This window comes from Polistes canadensis, unplaced genomic scaffold (genome assembly GCF_001313835.1).
Source record: "Polistes canadensis isolate GaletaPanama2010 unplaced genomic scaffold, ASM131383v1 scaffold_97, whole genome shotgun sequence".
Taxonomy (NCBI): Eukaryota; Metazoa; Arthropoda; class Insecta; order Hymenoptera; family Vespidae; genus Polistes; species Polistes canadensis.
The window spans coordinates 21603-43972 of record NW_014569644.1 but is presented as its reverse complement, the minus strand read 5'-3'; the positions used below and the strand labels follow the sequence as shown (position 1 = coordinate 43972).

Below are 22370 nucleotides of genomic sequence, written 5' to 3'. Positions count from 1 at the left end.
ATGTATATATATATATATATATATATTTATTTTGTTAAACTTGTATCTAGATAAATCGAAAAAGCACGTACGACAGTACGGTAAAAACCCTGATTATACGATTATATTGAATAACTTCTAGCTAAATCGTTTTTGTGCGTGTAACAATTAATATCATAATACGTGTTCCTTACTTATATTTAATTACAAGTAGCAGTTTCTTTTTATTTTATTTTATTTTATTTTAATTTTTTTTTTTCTCTTATAGAAATTCGCAAGATTTTCGAGAATTGGTCGAATGTTTTGTTAAATACTTTGTTTATATATTTCTCACAACAAGAATATTTCGTAAGTAAGTAGTTACGTTTGTGAATATAAATCCGGTTTTATTTCCTTTCTTCTTCTCGAATACGATCTTCTTTCTCTTTCTTTCTATCACGATTTATTCATTAATTATATTAAATCCTTTTCTTTTTCTTTTTCTTTTTCTGCTTCTTTTCTTTTCTTTTCTTTTCTTTTTCTCTTTCCTTATCACACATACATATACTACTTGATTATTAATCAGTTTAATATTTGTACAAATATAATAACTTTACGCAACGATTTTCGTTAATGCAATGAAAACAATCGTAATCAAATAATTTTTCGGTTGAGAAAAAAAAAAGAAAAAAAATAAAAAAAAATAAACATTAATTTATTTTCTTACGTAATTCGTTGTCGTTGCAAACGCGATCGAATTTTGCAAAAAATGCGTTTATCATTGAAAATAATTAAATAAAACAGAAAAACAAAAGACAACACTTTCAATTAATGTAAGATAAAAAATTTAATTGATATTTTATTGCGTATTATTTAATCTGTATGGTTCTTACTTAATTTTTCAAAATTATTTTATTTATCTTTTTATATACCTTTCATAATAATTTCTTCATAAAAAGCATATAATATTTGACGTAATCATCGTTTGTAATTATTATTAACAAACTAATTGATAATGATCGTGCAATTTAAAAAGAATAAAATAAATATTGAAGAGTATGCTCTTTAGTGCTTCTTTGTTTCTCTTTTTTTCTCCTTTTGTTTCTTTTTTTTTTTTTTAATCAACCTCTTAAGAATATTTATTAAAATTTGATTAAAAGAAATAAAAAAAAAGAAAAATCATATAATTATATAATTTAATATAACATTCCATATATAATAATAATTTATGCGTAAGTTAAATGCGAATAAATCATGATTACCGCATTATTATTTATTACATACGTAATGTATGTAATAAACTACTTTTCTCTTGAAATAAAGGTAAAAATAATGGATTTATTTTTCCTCAACCTAATATATATATATATATGTATTCACATAATGTTCTACGTTGTAAAACATAAATTTAAAATTTTACACGTGTCATAAGTTCAATCGATAAAACATTTAACCCTGCGATTCCTAATTCGTCTCATATAAAATATAAAATGAAAGAATGAAAGGAATTTTTTAACCGATCAATAACAAACATATTAGATTAAAATATATATTCGATTTAAAAAAAAAATTAAATACATATATAATCTTTACAGAAATATAAAATATAAAACATTTACTCTTGGGATTAATTTTTTACAAATCGTTTATTATTGAAAATAAGAAAAAAGAAAAATAAAAAGAAGAGAAAAAAGAAAATAAGGAAAAGAAGAGCAAGAAGATCTAATAAGTAATTAATAACTTATATAGTGTTGTTTTAATAATGATATAAAAATTAATATCATATATACCAAAAGTATGCAAGGGGCTTTAAAACGCTGCGTTTCTCTATATAGGATTTAAAAAAAAAAAAAAAAACACCGTTTGTGAATAAATTTAATTTGATAAGTAATAAAAATGATCAACTAAGACTGTATACTTTATTAAAAAATGTAATTACTAATCAATTATAGGATTATAAAGTATATACGTTCTATTATATATACTGGGTTCAATACCGCACAATACCAATGCCTAACAGTTGATTGCTAATATTTCATAGAGTGGTTAAATAACAGAGTCACATTAACATGTTCTTAAATGACTTAGAAACAAGCGCTTCAAAACGACGATTATTAAAGTATTTGTATAAAATCAACTTTTTTTTCTCTTTCTCATATCTAATGTAAGATGATATAAGATAGCAATAGTCCTCAGCTGAGAGCAATTCTTTTTTTTTTTTTTTTTTTAAATCCTATATAGAGAAACGCAGCGTTTTAAAGCCCCTTGCATACTTTTGGTATATATGATATTAATTTTTATATCATTATTAAAACAACACTATATAAGTTATTAATTACTTATTAGATCTTCTTGCTCTTCTTTTCCTTATTTTCTTTTTTCTCTTCTTTTTATTTTTCTTTTTTCTTATTTTCAATAATAAACGATTTGTAAAAAATTAATCCCAAGAGTAAATGTTTTATATTTTATATTTCTGTAAAGATTATATATGTATTTAATTTTTTTTTTAAATCGAATATATATTTTAATCTAATATGTTTGTTATTGATCGGTTAAAAAATTCCTTTCATTCTTTCATTTTATATTTTATATGAGACGAATTAGGAATCGCAGGGTTAAATGTTTTATCGATTGAACTTATGACACGTGTAAAATTTTAAATTTATGTTTTACAACGTAGAACATTATGTGAATACATATATATATATATATTAGGTTGAGGAAAAATAAATCCATTATTTTTACCTTTATTTCAAGAGAAAAGTAGTTTATTACATACATTACGTATGTAATAAATAATAATGCGGTAATCATGATTTATTCGCATTTAACTTACGCATAAATTATTATTATATATGGAATGTTATATTAAATTATATAATTATATGATTTTTCTTTTTTTTTATTTCTTTTAATCAAATTTTAATAAATATTCTTAAGAGGTTGATTANATTAAAGTATTTGTATAAAATCAACTTTTTTTTCTCTTTCTCATATCTAATGTAAGATGATATAAGATAGCAATAGTCCTCAGCTGAGAGCAATTTTTTTTTTTTTTTTTTTTTTTAATTTTCTTTTTTTGTTTTTTTCTTTTCTTTCTTTCTTTCTTTCTTTCTTTATTCATTGTCATTATTTCAACATTATTATAATTTTAATTAATTTTGCATCAAAAGATTCTAAAGACCTTATTATAATATTATTTCTTATAATGTGTTTTGACAGTTGGCAGTCAGAAAAACACTATCAAAAGTTTAGAACTTCGTGTCACAGTGCCTTTATAGTGTTATATAAATTAGATAGACAACAATTCAAATAATACGACGAGTTTTAAAAATATGGCAGTTATGAGCTTTTTTTTTTATTCTGTAAATATTAGAGAACATCTTGTGTTGTTCTCGTAAAATCATCGGAAAATTTTCGATATCAAATATTACAAAAAGAGGCTATTATAAACTGTTCCATCGCATCTACTTTTAAATTATTTTGTTTCTTTTTTGTTGTTGTAATCCTTTTTTTATATCAATGAGTAAATTCGTTATTTTTATGCAATGAAACTATGAGAAAAGGTAATCCTAAATTTGTCCAACTCTTGCAATAATTATAACAGAGAAAAAATTATATTAATGAAAAGATTAAAAAATAGCAGCCGAAAAAAAAAAGAAAATATAATGGAAAATTTCAAAATAAAATTTCCATAGTTAAACGTTAAACTTAAAATAGATTGACATCTGTGACACCATGAATGAACTTATAAATTCATTAATTTCTCTTTGTGATAACGATAATATCGAAGTACTTTGCATAATAATAATAATACCAGTGTATTTATTATTCTACAAAGTACTATATATGATATATATAATTGATGAAAAACATGCGAACTACTAAATAAAAAAATATTTAATAAATTTCTATAAAGAATGCAATAATATCTGAGTTACCTCGTGTCAAAATAGACCTTTTTCAACGATTAGGCTCTGTCACTTCATTGAACAAAGGAGTCAATGGATCAACATCTTGCAATCCATCAAAATTGCTAAGAGGATCCAAATCGTCTGTTTCTCCGTCGTGCTCTTCTAGGAAGGTGGTTCCAAGTAAATCTGCGACATTCCTACAACCATTATCCGACGTTGCAATACTCGTTGTGTCTCCGTGTAAATTCAAAGAATTTAACGTAGGACTTGAGAGCATTGGTTCATTAGACTCTTGATAAACTTCCTGAGATTGAACTGTATGCAAAGGTGTTGAGGGATACGATCTTGAACCATTACTATCTTCTGCGTAAGATGGTGTATATGTTGATACCGGTGCAGGAAGAGGTGTATTTGGATAAGAACGAGATTGTATGATCTTCTGCAATGCTCCATTCACCGAACTATCAAGAACATTAGAAGAGTCTAACATGTCCTCTTCAGACAAATTGATATTTGAATTAGGTAAAGTATCTAAAACTATCCCATTATTATCTATCAAATCTTCTTCACCAGACTGTTCAGGTAAAATCTGTAAACTTTGTGATCCCTCTTCGCTCAGGATATTAAGAATATTAGTTATATTTTCCGTTGAAATCTCTTTGTCATTCATTAAAAATTGTTGATCGTCCGATATAAAGTTAGGATCGACGTCATTTAATAAATAAGAAGTCCCTTCTGATTGACCTATAGAACCAAAGTCATTGAATTCACTAGGTACAGGAGTAGGAGCTATTGAACTGCTTGTAGATGGATTAAAACTATGACTTTGAAAACTTGAGAGACACTGTTGCGTTGAGATAGGAGACATTAACGCAGGATTTACCATACGATGTAAAGGAACAGATTGCGATCTATAAAAAAGCTGTTCAGTGGTAAACTGTTTATTGCCAAGCAATAATTCACTGATCTCCTGATCTGTTGGTTGCGATCTTTGATAGACATTCTTAATCTCTTGTAAATTTTCTTGGCTTGGATAATTAATAAGCAATTGTTTTTGCGGTGCCAAATCGGATGCTAAAAATGGAGGGCATTGTGATCCTTGATTTTCTTGTTTGGATGTTATAGCAATATGTGTCGTGCTACCACCAACCTGTACTTCAGATGACTTTGTACAAGTAAGAGGTGATTGTGGCATAGACACCTGCCGTACTAATTCAGGACCACTGGTAGGTACTACAAACGTATCGTTCTTTCCACTATATGGCATGCTGCACGATATGGAACGCGACAAAGATTTCTGACTTGCTCGTGATCTAAAACTGCCACCCTGTAGATTACTCCGTGATCGAGGCACTGGTGTATTTCTTGGTGATACGAAGGGACTCGCGTTTGCGGAATTAGATTTGGAAGCACGACCATTGATAGGCGAATGTGGGCCAGGTGATATAGGTGTGAAATTAAATATCCTACGACGCGTATTTGGGCTTTGAGGTACGGTGTTCGCAACAACATTGGAATCTTGTACATGTTCGACGACATTCGTTTCAAAACTAACCCTGCGTCTGGTATTAGTCTGATTCGAATGATTTAACAATGTTGGAAGTATCAAATTATGCGTTTGAGTAACCTCCTGTTTTTCACTAACTGTATTCTGCCTGACAATAGTAGCGGATACTATGTCGATAGGTGGGTGCTCGGTACCAGCCTTTAAATTTTGTTCTAATATTAATCTTAGCTGGGACACTTTGTCGGATCTTGAGATTTGTTCTGTGTCCCCGGTAATGGCATTTGCCTCTACATCTGAACTAGACGAACTATTCTGTTGAAAATACTGCAACAATTCCTCTTCTTGTTCTTGAGAATTATTACCCCCGTTTAAATAATCATCCAAAGCATCCGCATCGAGGGAACATAGCTTATCATTCTTACTTATGAGGTTTGAATTTTCTTGCAACAATCTTAGTTGATCCTTGGTTAATAGAGTCGATGTTTCAGTTCCATTTCCATTGGAATCAAAATTACTGGGACAACCATTTATTTTGATGGAATTTTTGGAACATATTGGCAATTCAATATCACAGTTTTTGGCAGGCTGATTACTAACAGCCTCTGTGGCTTTACACTTGGTAGGCTTCAGGTTACTAGCTAATATCACTGATATTTTTCCCGCACGTTGTACAGATGAGAGCCTAGGTAACAACATACTGGAATGCTCTACATTTTCATGTACCTGCTGTTCTGCAAGTTTAGTTTGCTTCTCAGGACTGGATTCCGATGGTTGATTTGGTACATTGAGATTGGCACGCTTTCTGGAATTTTTAGGTTTAACGTCTCGCTTTGAATTAACGCAATTGGTCGTTACTACTCTAGTGCTGCTATTATTCTGAACATCTTCGATCGATTGTACCACTATATTATCACAGTTGGATTCCGGAGAAACGTTGTTGCAAGCTTGACTGCTAGCTTTAAGAACCTTTTTCTGCCGAACTGTAACAGTGGCAGGTAGATTATGTTTGTTTAACACATATTGTCCAGCTGGCGTATTTGTACCCTGAGGCGACTGATTGGTCTTAACTTTTTTACTTCCCTTATTCACTCCTGCTTTATTATCAACTATCTTTTCTTTACTCTGATTCTGAAATATTATTTATAATTATATATATATATATTTATAATTGCATGGAATTTCTAATATCATGGATATTTTAATATCATACCAGTGTAACATTGTCAATGTGCCTATGCTTTTGAGCTTTTATATGCTCTCGTTGTTGTAGCTTACGTTGTAATTGTATCTGCGCTTCTCTTAATTTTCCTGATTTTCCAGATATCGATGTAACTGACAAATCAGTCGTTGACTCTATCAATATAAATATATGTATTAATTAAAGTAGTATCAGAATATTTCACATTATATTTTATTGCATATACCTTCGTTGGATGAAGTATCTGGTTTCCTGGAAGCAGATAAAATGCATATGGCAGCTAACGATCGTACATCGACACAAACATTATCCACAAGATGACGTGCTAAGGCACTCAAAGTTGGAAATTTAAAACCTAACAGATTTTCTGCCCATTCCCTAATTAACGTTGAAGCAGCACCTAGCATTTCTTCTGTAATATTTTCTTCCGTACCATCCTCCTAAAAATATCAAACAACTGATATAATCATTATTAATACGCGTTAAAGTATTACTTAACAATTATATACATATAAGATATTAGAAAAGAAATAAGATGCGCCTCACAGTTTGTGTTCCAGATATGTTAGGCAACGTTGGAGCTTCCAATTTAACTCTCTTGCGCATTCCTGCATAACAATAGCGAGAATTGCCTCGTGTGCCTAGTCTTCGAGGACGTACCCGTGGATAGACTTGTTTCATAACTTTTCCAAAATCTGCAGTTGATAGTGGTTTCATAGAATTCCTTATACAGTACATGCTAAAAATAAATATTGCATAAATATTACAATTTGTTTAAAATTACAAGAAATTCATTATAGATGCGGTGTATATATATATATATATTTATGTTAACCATACTTATATTCTTCGTAGACCTCTTGTTTCGGTAAAGAAACTTCGGGATCCTCTTCCAAATGTGTTTTAATCCACATAATAGTCTGATGAATTTCATAACGATTTCCTAATGGATTTAATGGCTGCCTCAATGGATCAACGGTTCCTCCTGTATTGTTCAACGACAATGGAAGCTTCAGGTACAGCAACAATTTTTCTTCTATTTTAAGTTGCTCGACTTGGGAAAATATTTCCTGAACTCGTGATTTTGATTCTTCGCTATATTCAAACATACAAGGCTTCATTAATTATGATGTATTTAAACAAAGAAAATCTATCACATTAAAAATCGATGAGAAAGTGGTTTGTTTATTTATTTTAACAAATCATGAATATGGAAATAATGGATGACATCAATTATTCATCAATTATTCATCAAATATTTGAACTGATTCTTTTATTATTCTTTAATGATAATTGTTTCTTTGATTTTTCCTTTTTTTTTTTTTTCTTATGTTCTCCCTGTTAAATAACAAAATCGCCAAAAATATAAATCGAAATAATTCGAAGTTAATTTCAAAAATAATCGCGATATCGATTATTCGGCCTAACACTCGAAAATATTTCAAACGAGATTAATATAATATACTATTTAAAAAGAAGAAAAAGAAAAAGAAACATTACCGACATAACGTAAATATATTATTCCATTCGATAAAACATTCGCGCGAATTATTCTCGAACGAGAATACATTATAAATAAACAGAACAATCTTTCCCAGGTATGAAATTGCAATAAAAGATATACAATGTGGTAAAAAAAAAAAAAAAAGAAAAAGAAAAAACGTAAAGAAAGTAATAAGAATTTATCTATATCTTTTTAATCTAATAAAGTACTTGTCGATTTTTACACGAAACGACTTGGGTTACGTTGATTCACCTATTGCGTGCGCGTCAATTAATTAATTTACGAACTTTAATGTAATATAAATCATTAATATGTATTCTGAATAAATTGTGAATAAAAAAAAAAAGAAAAAAAAAAGGAAATAAGAAAAGATATGAAAAGCCTATGAATGAGAATAATGAAATAAAAAGGAAAAGGAATGAAAACAAATAATGAAAAATATGAACCTGACGCTGTCCTCGATCATCAGACGAATCTTGTCGTTTTTGCCGGTGGAACCGTGATTCGCCAGGGTCGTGAACTTGGCCGCGATGATGTCCTGAAGTAGGTCGCTTTCGTGGAACCCGTTGGAGAGTCTACCAGCAGTTGGAGCAGCGGGGGTACCCCCCGGTCCTCTCTTGTTGTCGTTGATACCGGCTTTTGTGATAGCAGCAACGTTTCCTCCAGCACCAGCACCAAGACCAGTACCAGTACCACCGCCACCACCACTGTTTGCTCCACTGACGTTGCTGGCACCGGTGCCGTCGCCGTTCTCGATACAAGTGTCACTTTGTTCTTTCTTGATGCGCGTGCCGTCGAAAGCGTATTCGTCGATGGGTACGTTGTTCCGCGTAGAAGACGATGATAGTGGTGATGGCGATGGCGGTATCGCAGGTGGAGGTGGTAACGGTGGTGGCGGCGGTGGTGGTGGTAATGTTGCTGTTGTTGCTGCTGCTGCTGCTGATGATGATGATGACGATGATGAGGATGATAATGTAGATGATGAAGATGATGTTGACGATGATGATGATGATGGTAGCGATGATGGTGGTGGTGGTTTGGGCTTGGACTGATCATGATTATCAGTACTCATCGTACCCTAACCGCGACGGTACCGGATTATGTAGCACGTACGAATCTATAACCTCCCGCCGACAGAGAGGGCCCTACCATTTTGTCAGAGTCAGCTGGACTTCTATTACTATTACTATTATTACTACTACTATTACTACTACTACTACTACTACTACAACTACTATTATTATTACTACTTATTAGCATCGCACTCTCCGGTCTAGGTCCTGCGTGGGCGCCATTCGAGAGCCTCCACTCGCGCGTACCGACAATTCGCCGAAGCGCTTGCAATATGATCGAGAACGCTTCACCCTCATAACTACAACGCGCGACACTTTAACGCCGATCGTTCCGGCATAAATCGGTCACGGTTGATAGCACTCATCCGCGGCCCATGTTGGACCTCTAACACACAGTCTCACGACAATCGGTTGACGGTCTCGCTCTCTGTATTGCCCACGGAAGTCAGACCGATAGCACTTTGCGCGTTCTTTCGTTCGTCATAGAACTTAAGCCTTTTATTCGACGCGATGCACCTATTACGTATTCGAAAGAATTCAACGAGTTTATAAATTTCACCGCAAAATGGCGACCCTCGTGACAGCTGACATCCCATTGATCCGTTCGAAAGTTAACTCACCAATCATCTTCAATCCGTCAACTCTTCAACAACCAATAATCTTTCTTCTTTCCAATGTCCTCTGTTCATGGTTTTTCCTCTTCTTCCATATTTCGTTTATTATATTTAACAAAAGATCCAATGTCTTTTTTGCTATGAGTTAAACAAAAAATCTTCGATTTATTTTATGTTACACAATAAAAATATCAAATGGAATATTAAATTTATAAATTTCCCTTTGGTATATCTAGATGTTATAAACGGATTTCATAATGCCTTTGCAATGGCGCCATTATTCTGGAGACTGTAAATTTGTGAATATAAAATGGCCATTCTTATGATTATTATCTCCTTGTTCGATTAAAATCGGTTAAACTTCTGATCAACCATTCGTTTTCAATTTGATTTTTAACCGAAAAAATACAAAGTAATAATCTGTCGTGTCAAATTAGATTGTCAAAACTTGTTTACATAGGAAGGCAATATAAAATATAAGGTAATAAATAAATTTATATTTATAAAGTCATTAATCGTGGTATAATTTCTTGTAACGCATCATTGACGACTACCGCTTTATTGCATCAGAATTTGTACAATTTGTATGTGTTATTAAGAATTATTTCAATAAACGTTTGTTTTAAATAAAACTCTGAAATATTTTGTAGAAATTATATAAAGTAAATATCTTTCATTCAATTCATGATAATTCAGAATAAAATACCTGTGAGTTTTATTACTACTTATTAATTCTTTCTATTACTCATTTTCCAATTAATTGTTATGTATTAACTATTATATTACTTTAATTAATGAAGAAAATTTGATCAATTGTACTAATCTGAAAGCATAACATTATATTACCAATACAATTTAATTAATTTACATATGTTTATTGATTCTTTTTAGTGATAATCACAATGTTAAGATTACTGACATTTGTACGCAAAAACTATTTAAAGAAAAAGAACATATTGCATAGCTTAAAGCGACCTTATTCTGTAAATGTAAAATGTGAAAGAATAAATCATGATGGGATAGATAGTCTGTCGGATAAATTCCAGAAGGGAACTGTTCTACATGGTTTTATGGTAGATGAAATAGCAAAAATAGATGAAATATATCTTACTGCAATAAGGCTTACACATTTATCTACCGGAGCACAATATGTACATTTAGCAAGAGACGATAGTAATAACGTATTTGGTGTTGGATTTCGCACCCTACCTAAAGATTCTACCGGTGTACCACATATATTAGAACATACGACTCTTTGTGGCAGTGAAAAATATCCAGTTAAAGATCCATTCTTTCAAATGCTTTCAAGATCTTTAGTTACATTCATGAATGCCCTTACTGCTCCGGACTATACAATGTATCCATTTTCGACACAAAATTTACAAGATTACAGGAATTTGCAATCCGTGTACTTAGATAGTGTATTTAAACCTAATTTAAGAGAATTAGATTTTTGCCAAGAAGGATGGAGATTAGAACATACCGACGTAAATGATAAAAATTCTCCTATTATTTTCAAGGGAGTAGTTTTTAATGAAATGAAAGGAGTGTTTAATGAAAATCAAACAATATTAGCGCAAAAATATTTTAATTTAATCCTACCAAGTCACACTTATGCGCATGTATCTGGAGGAGACCCTCTTGTTATACCTACTTTGAAACATAGCGATCTTTTACATTTTTATAATACTCATTACCATCCTTCCAATGCAAGATTTTATTCGTATGGCAATTTTCCACTTGAAGGGCATCTACAGTTCATCAATGATCAATATCTTTTCTCATCGAATAAGAGTGATACACCGGTACCATTAGTTCCTTCAGAAAAACGATGGGATAAACCTAAACATGAACATATTTTCTGTAGACCAGATCCTATGATTGCAGATCCAAATAGGAATGGTTCTATTGCAATAGGATTTTTGTGTAATGATATAACCGATTTGCAACTATCATTTGAAATAGCTGTTTTAGCTAAGTTATTATTAGATGGTCCTAATGCGCCATTTTATAAAAGCTTAATAGAATCAAATATAAGTACTGGTTATGGTTCAAGTACTGGATATGAATCAGAACGTAAAGATGCAATGTTTACCGTGAGTCTACAAGGTGTGAAGCCTGAAGATTTTTCTAAAGTAGAACAAATTTTTAATGAAACTTTACAAAAAGTTGTTGAAGAAGGTTTTGAACAAAACCAAATAGAAGTTGTTCTACATGGTATCGAATTAAGCGTGAAACATCAATCTTCAAATTTTGGATTAGGTATTTATTTTAAGATAATGTCTCTATGGAATCATGATTGTGATATTAAGCAATCATTGAGAATAAATGAATTAGTTACAAAGTTCTTAGATAAAATGAAGAACAATCCTAGATATCTCCAAGATCTAGTGCAGAAATATTTAATAAATAATAATCATAGATTGACTGTAACAATGACACCTGATGAAAAATATGATGATAAAAAAGCTGCTGCTGAACAAGAATTGTTGACAAAAAAATTGAACGAATTGTCTAAAGACAAATTAGATCAAATATATGAGCAAGGACAGATGTTACTAATGGAAAAAGAGAAAAAAGATAATAAAGACGTACTTCCTACTTTAAAAGTCGAGGATTTGAAAGAGGATGTAACACGATATCAATTATTGAATGTAAACGTCTCTGGTGTTCCATTACAAGTGACCGTACAACCAACAAATGGAATTTCTTATTATCGTGGAATAATTAATACGCAGAGATTACCACAAGAGTTAAAAGATCTGCTACCACTTTTCACTACTATTATAGACAAAATGGCTACAAATAATTATGATTACAGAAGTTTTGATCAAATGATACAGTTAAAAACTGGTGGATTAACCTTTGATACTCATGTGGCTCAACATAAAAGTAATGTCATGCAATACGAAGAAGGTATTATGATAGAATCATATTGTTTGGACCGAAATATAAATGATATGTGGGGATTATGGTTAGAATTATTCAATAATGTCAAATTAGATGATCTTCAAAGATTTGAAACGCTAGTTAAAACGAATGCGGCATATTTAGTGAGTGGAATTGCCAGTCAAGGACACCGTTATGCATCCACGATTGCTAGTAGCTTAGTTTCACCAGTAGCTAATCTTAAAGAAAATTATTCTGGATTACAATTTATAAAAAGAATGAAGAACATAGCGCAACTTGAAGATTTAACTCCAATATTACATCAAATGAATGAAATAGCTGGATATGTTTTGAACAAACAACATTTAAGATCTGCTCTTAATTTCTCTAATGAAAATAAAGAAAATATCTTACGAAGTATTAATTCGTTTTACAAGTCGTTAAAAGATGATATAAAAGAGCCATATATTATTACTACAGCTGCAGATGATGATAATAACACCAAACAAAATGCAATTCATTATGTTTTACCATACACAGTTAATTATTCATCAAAAGCAATTTTAACAGTGCCATATATAGATCCAGAATATGCCACATTGCGAATACTATCCAGACTTCTCACATCGCTTTATTTGCACCCTGAAATTCGAGAAAAGGCTGGAGCTTACGGTGGTGGAGCTTACTTGACTACTTCTGGAACATTTACGTTCTACTCTTATCGGGATCCTAATTCAACTAAAACATTTGATATCTTTGACAAATCATACGAATTTCTTCAGAATTACAAATTGTCTCAAAGAGAGATAGACGAAGCAAAACTAGCCATTTTTCAACAAATTGATGCTCCATTATCTCCTTCCCAACGCGGTATGCTTAAATTCACTAATAAGATTACCGATAATGACATACAAGTACAAAGAGAACAATTAAAAAGTGTAACCAAAGAACAGATTATGGAAGTACTTGAAAAGTTCTTAAAACCAGAACAAAGAGGTATTAAAATTGGTCGTGCGCTTCTTGGACCACAAAATAATGAATTGTCGCAAAGACAAATGGAAAATTGGACTATTCATAATAATTAAGAAAAACAATAAGTTGAAGTACAATTATCAACTGAATAAGTATTATCAAATAATTATTATTAATTCTAAATTATTAATATTATTTTGAAGATATTTATAAGAAAATGTATACAGTGTATATATTATGTTTATTTATGTTAGACGAAAAACTTTTGAGGGAAATTTGTATCTGAAGACATAAAGAAGATCTTAAGTAATAATCAAACTTAATAGTTACAAACAAATATTTTTTTTTTCCAACATATAAAAGCTTCAAATGTTGACAGAATTTTATAATAACGAGCTATCAAATAAAACATTAAATTATAAAGAATATTTATAAGTAATTGAATAATTTATAATCATCGTCATAAATCTAGAAAATTGTATAAAAAAATGAATTAATTTACTTACACCCAAAGTGTGTTGGTATTTCTTATCATAAGTAGAAAGTGCCAAATATCTACATTACCGATAGAGTCTTTAATAATAAACATTGGCGCTGATGTCGTCATAGTAATGGCGGTGTAAAATCTTCATAACAGAATATGAAATAAAAGATATTATTTTATATTAGAACAAGAGAGAAAACTAATATTTATGAATATTTAAATTAATATATAATCTCATTAAATAACAAATACTTAATATTTTAAATACGATTGAAAGTGTATATAAACGTTATTATTAATTGTTATTGTATTGGTTATTATACAGATGAAATAAGAGGTTTCGTGTTTTCCTATGTAACAATATATTTATAATAATATATTTGTAATAATTTTGTGTATGTAGAAAGTTATATATAATTATATTAATATTTCTTTTGTATAATTGTTTTGTTTTCTTTATTAAAAAATTCTTTTTTCTTATCGTATTATATTTCTAGAAAAATTAACAGTTCCTATCGTATAAAAAGAAATCTGATATAATATTTTTATTTGTTGAAATTCTATTGAAATAAATTTAAACGGAGGAAACATTTCAAAAAGTAATAATAAAATAAAGTTAATTTTATTTTTTTTTAATATAAATTTGAGATATTCATTAAACGCGCGTTTTACATTTTCTAAAGTTTTCTAAAAATAACATTAGAAGGCGCTTCAATCAATTCAGATAGACTCAAGTTAAAACACATTAAAAAGTTATAATAATTTTAAATGATATTTTGTATAATTAATAAATTAATAATAATCGTGCACGTGGTAGGAGATATAAAATTATTTATCTCTCAATTATCATATAACTATGACGTTTTGTCAACGGGATGAAGAATTGTTAAATAAATATTTTCTAAAAGCATTATATTTATTCCATAAGACACAATGGATTTATAACCATCCAGTTACTGAAATATTAGTTAAAGGATCGTTAGATGCTATTCCTAAAGAATGGTTAGATGTATTGCAAATTTTATCAAGCGAAGAATTAAATAACTTTGTTGTTAACAAAACATTGGTAAGTATGTTTGGTACTTACGTATTAACGCCACCGCGGCAAAAATTCTATTAAAAAGCCGATAAAAGGCAATCTTGTTGTTTATATATAGTAGCTGTATTGTTTACACGCAAAAACTTGTTATTTATTTGCACACGAAGCTATCTTTTGGTTTTCTTATTATTTGTTGTGTGCTAATTTTTAGCCCCACTTTTAGTATTATGAGAATGCGTATTTGGGATTTGCCAACAACAGAACGAGATGCAATTTTATTTTTTCAAGAGCAAAATATCTTACTTAAAGAACGAAAATGTACAAATTTTCATGATATGAAGCTTTATTTTGGTAAACGTAGCTTTTGGAAATGTAATCTAAGACAGTGCGATCAGCAAGTGGGACTTAGAAAAGACAACTGGTTTGAGTTTAGCAGAATTACATTTTGTTCAGCTTTGAGATTCATATACTGCTGGTGCGAGAAGTTAACGTCAATTAAATTTTGTAAAAAGCAACTTGACTTATCGGACAAAACTGTTATAGATTGGAACAATTACATGCGTGAATTATGTGTCCTAGATATGGTTAATAAACCAAACAAGAAGATAGGTGGTTTTATCAGTTCATTTTCCATCAAAATCGTAATAAATACTTTACTTTTAAAAAAAATTTTTTTGGCTTCTAAAGTGTTTGATTTTATAAAAAGTGTTTCATTTTATATTTAATCATCAAAAAATTAGGTTTAGGTTATCCACACTTGCTAAGCATTCAATTTTTGCCGCGGTGGCGTTAATACGTAAGTACCGTATGTTTGGATGATATAAATTTGGTGTTGATAAAAATTATTTTGAAAAAATATTTTCCAACATTTATAAACATTTGATAATTGTTATTTTTTAATATTGCAGTCTGTATGGCCTAAAACACTTCAGAATTTCATAGAAAAATGTAAATATACTAATAAGTTATCACATGTAAATCCCTCAACAACATTGAAAGTGCCACATCAATTTATAAGAGGGTTAAATCCCAAAAAACAACACGAAATAATACATTTCGCAGAATTGATACATACACAATGTAAAACATTAAATATAGAAGTTATTATTGATTTTGGTAGTGGTCTGGTAAGATATCAATATTTTTTCATAAGAATATCAAGAATGTATTGTTTCACAAAAGTTATAATTTAGATTAAATATATATTATACTAAAGTATATAATTTCTTTTTTTAGGGATATGTTAGTCAATTACTGTACCATTTATATGGATATAAAGTACTCGGATTAGATGGGAATGAAACAAATATAAATATAGCACGTAATAGGCAAATGAAAATCTATCCGACATCTGTAAATCATGTTAAATATGCCTTATGTAAATTATCGTGTCATTCCATAGAGACAATAGAATCTCTAGTATTATCTGAATTTGGAAAAATCGATAATATTTGCTTTATTGGATTACATGCTTGTGGTGACTTAAGCGTATATGTATCAAAAATATTCAATAATATGAAGAATGCACAGTTATTGATTTTAATTTCTTGTTGTTACCATAAGCTTTCTGTATCCAAAAATGAAAATGTAATTTCTAATAGCGTACAACATTTTGATCATTTTCCAATGTCACAATGCCTTCAGAAAGCAATTGCTTATTCTAATTTAGATACTAGTACATTCTTAAGACAACCATTTTTAAGATTAGCATGTCAAGAGCCTGCTGAAAGATGGATCAATATGTCACAGGATTCACATGATATACATGCTTTTCACGTACTTTCTAGAGCTGTGTTTGGATTATATGTAAAACAAAGTAAGTAAACGTGTGTATATATATATATTTATATTATATTATATAATTCATATAATTGATTTTAGATAAGTTACATTTAAGAAAACAAGTTCGGAAAGCTACAAGACGATCTCAATGTTCAAGTATTGAAAATTACGTGAAGGATACTTTACTGCGATATACTTTGGAACCAATCAATGAAATTATACCACAAAGAGAAGGTAAAATATTATGTTTCATAGTTACATAAGAGAGAGAGATTATCACACAAATCATAAAATGAACTTGTTTGTATTTAAGGAAAATTTAATGACCACGAAACGATTGAAAATGAGATAACTGAATTATGGAAACATCATTGTCAAAGATTACGACAAGTTGAAATTTATACTGGCTTACAATTAATTTTACAAGCACCAGCAGAATCAATGGTCTTACAAGATCGGTTGTGTTGGTTACGAGAACAAGGCTTAAATGCTACTATTATTCCTGTTATGAATAATATATTATCTCCACGATCTAATGCTATTATAGCACAAAAAGTAAACAACATCTCGTTAAATAGAATTACAAAAAGAAAAGAAAATGTATAAATATTGTACAACATGTATACATTTTCAGCAATAATGTTTCATGTTCTAATTAAAATATTAATATTTCCTATCTTCCATAAGGATGAATTTGTGACGCAGCTTTGATATTTGTTTTGATTGCACTAGGAGCTTTGTTCATTTGTCCCACTGTATCAAAATAAATGAAAATTAATAGAATTCTATAAAGTATTATACGATGATTTAGAAACTATTTAGTTACTTTGCGTATTTCCAAGAGGTCCTTGTCCTCCAGACTGTTGTTGGTTTGCAGGTCTGCCTACCATCATACCACTTGGTACAGGATTAACATTTGATTGGACCATTGGAACTGAATCTGACTATTAAAGTAATTAAACAATAATATTTTTATAGCATCGATGTAAATAAAATGAATGAATATATTGTGATTTTAAAAAATATACAATTATTACTTTCAATCCTTTTCCCATTCCAACCGCAGCAACAAGTGCATGAGTATCTGCTGCACTACTTGTTTGGGCTTGTGTTGCTCTAGAACCAGCTTCGCTTTCCCATTCCTCTCGTGCTTTATTCGCTATATCCCAAACATGACTAATTACTTTAGTATATTGTGTGACTTGTTTCTGAAACCCATAGAAATTCATATGAAATCTGTTCTTGTGAGTTCCATTGGCTAAATGAACTGTATATGACAAATGCTTAATTATAAACTATAAATAAATATTAATTAAGCTTTTATCTTAATCACAGTCCAAAGTTAATGGAACTGACAAAAATACAAGCTATCTGGTGGTAGCTTACATTATATTCCTAGTCGTGGTTAAGTTAGCAGATTAACAAAGAAATAGAATAAATTACTTTAATGCTTATTTATCTAACAAATTTTCAATTGTGAAAATATTTTACTTGTTATACGTACACAAAAATATAGAATTGTCTTACGTGTGAAGCTTCATGATTTAAATTAGCTGCTTTGGCTTCTAGCTGCATCATTTTTTGTTCTACTTGAGGTTCCAATTTGGTTCTTAAATAATCCGGTACTGAATCATGAGCAAATGTGGGAATTCTGCCTTCGGTTAATCGAAGCAATTCTTCATCCTTTTCAGGATTTAAACGCAAAGGCAAAACTGTAAGATTTCTTAAATTTGGAGCCTTGTCGTGGCTAAGTATCTTTGATAAACTGGTCAACTATAAAAGAATTATTATTTATAGTAGATATTGAATTGATATACATACAATCTAATAATAGATAAGTTTACCTACATGTCCAGAAATAAGAGCAAAGTTATCGAGAAAATTTGGCCAATTTAAAGTTTCATATTCGTGTTCTAATTTAAATATCATTGATGCAATAGATGTTTTCAAGTCATTGACTCTCATAATAGTAGCCTCTAGGGTAGCATCTAATTGTTTTTCTTCTCGTTGCATCTTTTTAATTTTAGTCTAAATCTTGTCTAAATATAATATCTCTAAATATATATGTATATATGTATAACAAAAGTAACATATAATTTATTCGATGTTACATATATATTATAAATATATCTAATAATCAATTAATAAAACAATTAAACAAGTATTTCATTGTCATATTAATAAAAATGAATAATATATTTGATACAATTTCGTTTCAATAACGTCACTTGTCTGTTAATCATTTGCCCGATTTAAAAATACGTATTATTAATATTTATATAATATGTACAAATATAATTTTGTTTAAAAAGAAACAAAATCTTTGATTACCTAACAAATTAATCGATAAATTTTTCTAACGAAAATACTTTTTAATGACAGTTTAACAAATATTATGATCACTCCTAACATTGTACACAATAAATTAGATAGTTCAATCACTGCCATCTATCGACAAATCATGAAACTACTCTCGATATATCGAATTAAATCGAATTCATGATCAATCGATTTTACTTGCTGCATTATTAAACGAATTATTTGAATCCACCAACTATATATATATATTTTTTTATTTCTATTTATTATATTAGAAGATAATATTAATAAATTATGTTTAAAAAAAAAAATGTAAATAGATTGTAAGTAAAGTTCTGACTAACTTATATCGCGAACATAAAAATGAAGTATTAGAAATATCAATAGAGAGAAAGGGGAGAAAATAGAAAAGTGATTATCCTACAATGTTGAATGTACAATAAAAGAGAAATAATAATCCGTCATAGAAACTCAAAGGAAAACTATCGGGAATAATTGTTGATCATAAGTTTAACGTTTTAATGTACGTGTGTAAATGGACACATGTTACATACATAATTGCGAATGTCCTCTTATCGTAACACAGCTATTATTGTCACTAAGGGAATCTTAAATGACAAGAAAATGAGTGAATGTATTATGTGCATTTCCATAAGGAAAGGGTATTTCTCTCTTAGTGTCTATTTAATAGTACTCCAACGTAATGGACTTCTTTGACGGTCGTCACTATAAGATCAATAAAGTTTTATTATCCTTTATCGGACAATGGCCTTATCAAACGATCACACGAAGAAATGTCACTTTATTTATATTATTTTTATTAGCTGGTACTCAATATATAGCCAAGGTATCAATCAATTTATTAAATTACCTCTCTACCTCTTAGTTTTCTTTTGATCATAGATTAAATTTATTCGACGTTATTTAATATTTTCCTTTGATTTTTTTTTTTATATATAGTTGTGCGCTTTAATAATTTCATTAAATGAAATAGATGTTTTATTGGAAAACTTGTCGCCGTTCATCGTTGACTTCATTAGCGTAATTAAAATAGTAAATTGTAAATTTAAAATGAACAAGGTAACACGATCATGTCGTATTCTTCGAATACAATTGTAATATCCTTCTTGTATATTTCTTTTATTTTTATATTTGATTTTATTCATGATTTAATATATAAAATGAATAAAATTATTTAATCGTAGATGGAGATACTCATTGATCGTATTCGTACAGATATTATTTCATATACAAAAGCTGACGAAACACGTACTCTTAAAAAATACGCCGAAGATGGTAGAAAGTTTACAATTATATACGCAGGTAAATGAAAGTAGAATTTAAAAAAAAAAAAGAAAAAAGAAAAAAAAACCATTTGTCAAAAATGAAAAGTTAATCTTACACGAATTGGACACAATTTTCTAGGCTTTTTGTATGGGGCAATGGTGATATTTATGATTACGCCATTGAAACCACTTATTTTTAATACGTTAAACGAAACGGCTGAACGACCATTGATACATCACGTTGAATATTTCGTGGATAAAGAAAAATATTATTATTTTATTATTCTTCATTCTTACGTTACCATTGTTATTTGTATTTCTGTAGTTATTGCAACTGACACAATGTTTCTGGTTTTCATACAACACGTTTGCGGATTATTTTCAACGTTAGGGTATGTATGTGATTCATGTTTTTTTTTTCAACCCCCATTTGCAATCAAAGTTCTTTCCTTTTATCTAATAACATATTTAATATTAATAATTAATTTTTTCTTAATTATCCCCGAGTAAAACGAATTTTTTGGGTTTCAATTTTTAAATATTTACACGTATTTGTTTTTTCGTTTCGAAACGACAAAATTATCGATCTTATGTTAGAGAATAATCCTATGTGAAATAATATGCGATCATTTAAGTGTTAACAATTGTGTTATAAACGAGTACAAAATAATATCCAAACGATATTTTTCCAGATATCAACTTTATCATTTGGCAGAAAAAGAGAAATTGGATTTAGATATAAATGTTGCTATAAAAGATGATAAACCTTATAAAAATATTGTCGAATGCATTTATAGGCACCAGAAAGCGATTGAGTTCGTAATATAATGAATTATTTTCCTTTAATGTTATATGTCTTGTATGATATTTAAACGATGAATAATTCTAAAAAAAAATGCAATAATTTCTTTTATCAAGGTTTGCTAATTTGATGGAATCCTATTATTCCACGTGTTTCTTTCTACAAGCAGGACTTATTATGATCGCAATGAGTATTACGAGTTTACAAGTACATATCATTCACGATTCATTTTCATCTATGTTCAAAATAATTCAATTTCATTTTATTTCCATATAATTATATATTATATACGTTTTTTTTTAGGCTTTTATGTATATGGATGAAATGGCAATGTTTCTTCGACAATTGTTATTCTCTTATGCACAATTAGCTCATTTATTTTTTGAAAGTGTAAGTGCTCAACGTCTCATGGATCACAGTAGTCAAATGCATGAACATTTGTAAGTTAATAATCATACACATTTTATTATATTATTATTATTATTATTATTATTATTATTATTATTATTATTATTATTATTTATTTGATATAATTATAACTATTAAAAATCCAAAAGTTTTAACATTACGTTTAACTTTTATATTAATTCTTATAGAATAAATGTGCAATGGTATCAAACCACAATTAGAACGAGAAAAGTAATTAATATTATGTTAATTAGATCACGAGAACCTTGCAAGTTAACTGCCGCAAATATGTTCGTAATATCTATGGAAACTTTTAGCGCGGTAAGAAATCATTTATTTTTTTTTTTATTTCGAAACTATATACGCGATTAATCATAATATTAATATTTATAGAATAAAAACAAATTTTGATTTTTTTCTTCTTCTTTTTTAAGATCGTTCGTACGTCCATGTCGTACTTCACTGTTCTGCGTTCTACGCAATAAAATTTAAAAAATTTCTGAACAATGTATTATATATTTTATCAAAAGAATTAAATAAGATTTATTAAAGTTTAATCTGATTGTGAGAGTAATATAAATCTAATACGCAGTATATAATAAACTAATCATTTAATAATGT

The 22370-nt window shown here is 29.2% G+C and overlaps 4 protein-coding genes across 5 annotated transcripts; 2 read left to right on the top strand and 2 right to left on the bottom strand.

The window, feature by feature from the left end:
- Positions 1 to 2943: 2943 nt before the first annotated feature.
- LOC106787286 (DNA-binding protein RFX7) lies at positions 2944 to 9671 on the bottom strand. Its single transcript, XM_014749517.1, has 6 exons — positions 8528 to 9671; positions 7418 to 7672; positions 7124 to 7316; positions 6804 to 7017; positions 6590 to 6732; positions 2944 to 6507 (listed from the first exon to the last, which is right to left on the bottom strand). Exons 1-6 carry the CDS (start codon positions 9151 to 9153, stop codon positions 3922 to 3924), a joined length of 4017 nt encoding a protein of 1338 aa, XP_014605003.1. The 5' UTR covers positions 9154 to 9671; the 3' UTR covers positions 2944 to 3921.
- Positions 9672 to 10061: 390 nt separating this feature from the next.
- On the top strand, positions 10062 to 14055 carry LOC106787289 (presequence protease, mitochondrial). Its single transcript, XM_014749520.1, has 2 exons — positions 10062 to 10249; positions 10660 to 14055. Exon 2 carries the CDS (start codon positions 10671 to 10673, stop codon positions 13740 to 13742), a length of 3072 nt encoding a protein of 1023 aa, XP_014605006.1. The 5' UTR covers positions 10062 to 10249; positions 10660 to 10670; the 3' UTR covers positions 13743 to 14055.
- Positions 14056 to 14819: 764 nt separating this feature from the next.
- On the top strand, positions 14820 to 17714 carry LOC106787292 (protein RRNAD1-like). The gene is made up of 5 exons (XM_014749524.1): positions 14820 to 15179; positions 16061 to 16279; positions 16389 to 16968; positions 17034 to 17168; positions 17248 to 17714. The coding sequence occupies exons 1-5, from the start codon at positions 14970 to 14972 to the stop codon at positions 17538 to 17540; spliced, it is 1437 nt and encodes a 478-aa protein (XP_014605010.1). The 5' UTR covers positions 14820 to 14969; the 3' UTR covers positions 17541 to 17714.
- Positions 17329 to 18995, bottom strand: LOC106787293 (mediator of RNA polymerase II transcription subunit 8). 2 transcript variants are annotated; one of them, XM_014749525.1, is made up of 6 exons: positions 18783 to 18994; positions 18462 to 18707; positions 18321 to 18329; positions 17972 to 18142; positions 17761 to 17878; positions 17329 to 17687 (listed from the first exon to the last, which is right to left on the bottom strand). In XM_014749525.1, exons 1-6 carry the CDS (start codon positions 18945 to 18947, stop codon positions 17608 to 17610), a joined length of 789 nt encoding a protein of 262 aa, XP_014605011.1. In that variant the 5' UTR covers positions 18948 to 18994; the 3' UTR covers positions 17329 to 17607. The 2 variants fall into 2 exon arrangements, with proteins under 2 accessions (XP_014605011.1, XP_014605012.1); XM_014749526.1 differs by lacking the exon at positions 18321 to 18329 and having other exon boundaries at positions 18783 to 18995.
- Positions 18996 to 22370: the final 3375 nt, after the last annotated feature.